The 5,413-nt window shown below is 47.5% G+C and overlaps 2 protein-coding genes across 2 annotated transcripts in view; one reads left to right on the top strand and one right to left on the bottom strand.

Annotated features, from left to right (window-relative positions):
• Positions 1 to 5,413, bottom strand: part of LOC119423574 (glutamate receptor ionotropic, delta-1) — a 458,437-nt gene that overhangs the window by 361,709 nt on the left and 91,315 nt on the right. The window lies entirely within an intron of this gene.
• On the top strand, positions 2,575 to 3,822 carry LOC119424217 (D(5)-like dopamine receptor). Its single transcript, XM_037691698.1, has one exon. The coding sequence runs from the start codon at positions 2,755 to 2,757 to the stop codon at positions 3,820 to 3,822; it is 1,068 nt and encodes a 355-aa protein (XP_037547626.1). The 5' UTR covers positions 2,575 to 2,754.

The following is a 5,413-nucleotide window of genomic DNA, read 5'->3' on the forward strand; positions in this document are numbered from 1 at the left end:
CACACAGACTCTCCCACTGGTACATTTTCATCTTTAAATCACTTCTTGGTCTGCTGCCTTCATACATCTCCTCCTACATGTCTCTGTGTGAGTGCAGCTACAGCGTGCGCTCTCAGGACATCATTACCTGCAGTGTTCCCTCAGTGAGGACTGAACTAGACAAAAGGACCTTCTCCTACTCCGCTCCTGTTTCCTGGAATATCTTGTAAAAAGATCTGAAGCTCTCGACCTTTGACCTCTCTTCAAACATCTGATAAGTTCCTGAGAACAACCAACACGGACATGTTCCTGTTTTTAGTTTTCTACACCGCCTTACAACCTGGCTGCTTTTGTTTAGTTTTTTAATATAATTTTCTTTAATTTATTCTTCTCAATTTTTATATTTTTTTATGATTGTCCACTGTTGTCTTCACTCTTTGTTAAATCAGCGCTCTCTTGTAAATGATTCCCCGAGACTCAAAGAGAAAGACAGACAGACAGACAGACAGACAGACAGAAAGACAGACAGACAGACAGACAGAAAGAAAGGTTGAATGATTTTATTTTAAATCTGTGGATTAAATGACTAATTAAAAAACGTGTTTGTTTTTTTAAGCATCCAAATGTTGAGTTTAGAAGAAGTCCAGTGTCATTTTAGGAGTTATTTAATTTCAAATAAAACATATGAACGGATTCTGCAGAAAGGGTTATATTTGTAATATTTTGTTTTTTTATTCAAGTTTGATAAATATTCCTACTTTCTTCATTTGTACGTTCAGAACCTCTGGGCTCGTTAGTTCGGGTTCTGCTCGGTCCATTGAGTGGGTCCAGTTCGGATTACAGCAGCTCGTCGGGTCATGGACTCACCTGTCTCTGACTCGGAGCGTGACGGGTCCAAACCCGGAAGACGAGCAGACGGTCGGATGGCTTCAGTAACATCCAACCGAACCGAGCCGAGCCTGATCCGGACAAACGGGGCGGAACCGCCCCGGAACTCCGCCGTTAAATCCTCCGGGAGAACCGGGAGGAGGACGAGGCTCCGGCCTGCGACACCGGGACTTCAGCGGTCAGCACGGGGTTTCCCGGCGACGATCCGCACCTGCAGGGGCTCACCTCTGCTCCGCGCGCGCCACGTTCAGATCAAAGGGCAGATTAAAAGCTGCCGTCTTCGTGGTCCTCACGTGAAGATGAAGCGAGCTCCGCGGCCGCCGCTCGAGCTGCTGAATCATCCACGCGCGCACACGCGGGTGGAGCTCGCGCGGGGCACAGCTGACTCTGACGTCACGTGTTTGGCTGCAAACCGAACCCTTTAATGACCGGAAGCATTTTAAAGCGCTTCATGTGGGCTGAACCCGAACAGAACCCAGCGGTTCTGAATCGAGTCCGTCCTGCTCTGTAGACTGGAACCAACAAGGAAGACCTCCTGTCCTTTTTAAAGAGTTCGGTGCTCCAGAACTTCTGCTCTGTCAAGTCTTTGGGTCCAGCTCTCTCTGACAGCACATAACATAAATAAAATTTAATGTCGGACCTAAACAGTTGTTTTTTTTATTATTATTAAATGAGCGGTTTGTTTTATAATTTTCTTTGTTTTAAAATCGCAATAAAAAGCAAAATGAAAATAAAAACCGGAACCAACATTCAGAGGTTTTACATGAATCTGATTTGATTCTGTTTCTGTTTAAATGGATCAAATTAGATGTTCTGTGTCTCTTAAGCCTTGTTTGATTTTCTTTTTTTAATCTCTGCTGAAACTCTGATAATAAATGTAAGTTAATGATCGAAAGCAGATGTTTCGACAGATGTTTTCATGAGCAGAGTTGTTCTGAGCAGCTTCTGGTGCGCTGCCAGCGTTTGTCCACCAGAGGGCAGTACTCACCCTCATTTTTGTCAACTTAAAATAAAAACACTTTAATGTGAATTTTATATTTTTCCCACTGAAAAAGTCAGACCCGCAGAATGGCATTCTAAAATAAACTTTGATACATTTGTTCTAATGAAGTGGGATGTTTTTAACAAATTTCACAACAAATTAGCTCAAAATAATTTCGATTTTTGACAAAAAGCTTCCAGTGACTTTATTTGTTAACAGGTGAAAATCGTCTCTATCAGTTTAGAACAATTCTTGGACTCAATCAACTAATTGGAAAATATTTCTGAAAGTTTAGTCTTGAAGCTTTAAAGTGAAGGTTATTTGTTTGACTTTTTACCTGAGACCAAAATATTAAACTTGGATCAAACTTGTTTAATTTGAATGTTTTTCTCGTTCCTGCATCAGATTAACTCGGTTCTTCAGATTCACCTTAAAGATGATGAAGTGAGACAGCAGGACTGAGATCAGCAGGATTTATGATGGAGAGAAGACAGGAGCTCAGCCTCAGTCCTCAGGGGGGGTCTGGACTGAGACCCTTCAGCCTCAGGGGTCTGGTCTGAGCGCGTCTTTGTGCGGGTCAGAGAATGGGTGCGCGTCCAGCCGCGCCGTCCAGGCGGTGACTCGCGGGATCCATGGAGATCTTTTCCAATGAGAGTAAACCTCTGAAGCTCCCGGACCAGGATCCGGACCCGGCCAAGCAGCAGGTGGTGAGCCCCGGGTCTGACGGAGACGTGAGCCTCCGCGCGCTCACCGGCTGCGTCCTGTGCGCGCTCATCGTGTCCACCCTGCTGGGGAACACGCTGGTGTGCGCCGCCGTCATCAAGTTCCGCCACCTGCGCTCCAAGGTCACCAACTGGTTCGTGGTCTCGCTGGCGGTGTCGGACCTGTTCGTGGCCGTGCTCGTGATGCCGTGGAGGGCGGTGTCCGAGGTGGCGGGAGTCTGGCTCTTCGGGCGCTTCTGCGACACCTGGGTGGCCTTCGACATCACGTGCTCCACGGCGTCCATCCTGAACCTGTGCATCATCAGCATGGACCGGTACTGGGCCATCTCCAGCCCGTTCCGCTACGAGCGCAAGATGACGCGCAGGTTCGCCTTCCTCATGATCGGGGTCGCGTGGACCCTCTCCGTCCTCATCTCCTTCATCCCCGTGCAGCTGAACTGGCACCGCGCGCGCAGCTCCTCGCGGGACGGTCCGGACGGCTGCAACGCCAGCCTGAACCGAACCTACGCCATCTCGTCCTCCCTCATCAGCTTCTACATCCCCGTGCTGATCATGGTGGGAACGTACACGCGCATTTTCCGCATCGCACAGATCCAGATCAGGCGGATCTCGTCCTTGGAGAAGGCACCGCGCGCGCAGAAGCACCACTGCGCCTCGACGCACGACGAGAGCGCGCTGAAAACGTCTTTTAAACGGGAAACTAAAGTTCTGAAGACCCTGTCCATCATCATGGGGGTCTTTGTGTTCTGCTGGCTGCCCTTCTTCGTCCTGAACTGCGTGGTTCCGTTCTGCGACCCGCACCGGCCCGGGGAGCCGCCGTGCGTCAGCGACACCACCTTCAGCATCTTCGTGTGGTTCGGCTGGGCCAACTCGTCCCTGAACCCGGTCATCTACGCCTTGAACGCGGACTTCAGGAAGGCCTTCTCCTCCATCCTGGGCTGCAGCCGCCTCTGCTCCAGCTCGGCCGTGGAGCCGGTGGACTTCAGCAACGAGCTGGTGTCTTACCACCACGACACCACCCTGCAGAGGGAGGCCGCGGGTCCGGGAGCCCAGAGACCCGCCCACCCCGGACCGGACCTGCAGCAGAACTTTGACAAAGTCTCAGCAGTTTCTGGAGACTCTCGGGCCCAGCGGAACCTGCTGCTGCCCGCCATCCTGCACTTCGAGTGCGAGCCGGAGATTTCTTTGGACATGATGCCCTTCAACTCGTCCGAACCCTGCGGGGTCCCGGGTCAGGTCCTGGACCTGTGACCAGCAGGAACAGACCGGCTCAGTCCGAACTGGGCTCAACTTATTTGTTCCGTTAAACAACAATCATTTTATTTTATTTTTTCTCCGCCACAAGTTTTTATTCAAACTTTTTTCCTAAAATAAATTCTTAGTTTCAAGGGGGGGGGGGGGGCTCAAACATTTTAACTCAGCCTGGAGCTAAAATGTTAAAATGTCAGTAAAAAAAAAAACCATAAGTTTTTGTAAGTAAACTCAGTTCTCAAACTTTATTCACCAAAATATTAAATAAATTTGGAACAAAAATTTAATAAATGACGACACTCTTAAATGAACCAGTAAAATTTATGATTAAAACAAATAAAAATGTACAATTAGATCCTGGACACCACCTGTCAATCAATCCAGCAGGCTGGTCAGCTGACACAACTTTACCTGCAGAGCTGCAGCTGCTTGTCTCCAACATGAAAGTTTTGTGGTTCAGAGGGAGTTCGTGAAAAATCATCAGTAAAAAGATTCAACTTGTCAGTGGAGCACATTCAGACACGTGTTACCTTGAGCGTTGAGAAGGAATAAAGTTTATTACGTTTCAAAAACTGAACCAAGTCTGGAAAGATGTAAAAGATGATAAAGCCCTGACATGAGCAGCTGAATACCAACAGGAAGTACCGTGTGTTCACCTGGAGAAGGAACTGCAGGTATACTTCCATTGTATGCTTAGCGGTTAAATTAAAGGTTTTGTTTTGTGTGTTTTAATGTAAATACATGTTGTAACTTCTGTTTGCACAAGTTTAGTTTTTGTTTGTTCTGATCAGTTTACACTAAACTGATTTAGTACAAAGCATTAGGTAAAGCGGAGCGCCGTCTCTTAGCGCGTCTATCGGGCGCTGCTTTGCATTACGTCTTGTTGTGCCGTGCTCTCTCACATACTTTTTAAATCATAATGTTGAATTATGTAGGTAAACATAGAAGTTTAAAAACCCATGAAATACAGCAGAATGCAGGAAATGGTATCTACTTTATTCAAAAGTTTCTGGGGGAGGACACCCCCCCCCCCAGCAGCAGTGTGTCCCCCAGCTTCATAAATGTTTCTGATGCCAGTGGCCACCCCGTTGTTCAAGCCAGGAGCCATTGTCAACACTGGGGGCTGAACACCCCTAAAATTCAAATTCTAGAATCGCCCCTGGTTAAAAAACATTTATGACTGTTTGTTCTGCATCTTATTTGTTCGTCCATGATTTGTGAGGCTCAGGGAGTGGAGTGGACCACTGACGTTCACACTCTGTTCCTAATGAAGACTTGAACATGTGTTCCAACAGCTGTCCTGGAAATCAGAATGACGTCTGAAGCAAAGGGCTCTTCATGCCAACAGATAATATTCACAGCAGATGTTTTGTTCCAGATGTTTAGATGTGGGCGCTGCAGTCCTTGACATGTTAAAGGACAATTAACAACAGCATCATTTGTTTGTGTTGGATCCTCTGGTCTCTGCTGGGTTCCTCAGAGACAAACCGACCATCAGAACCAAAGAGCGGTTTGGTCCGTTGGACAGAGACCAACTGGAACATCTGGAGCTCCAGCTGTTTTGAGGGGAAAAACAGACACTAAGTCACTC

The sequence above is a fragment of the Nematolebias whitei genome, chromosome 17 (assembly GCF_014905685.2).
Source record: "Nematolebias whitei isolate Nwh7 chromosome 17, NemWhi1, whole genome shotgun sequence".
NCBI classification, from domain to species: Eukaryota; Metazoa; Chordata; class Actinopteri; order Cyprinodontiformes; family Rivulidae; genus Nematolebias; species Nematolebias whitei.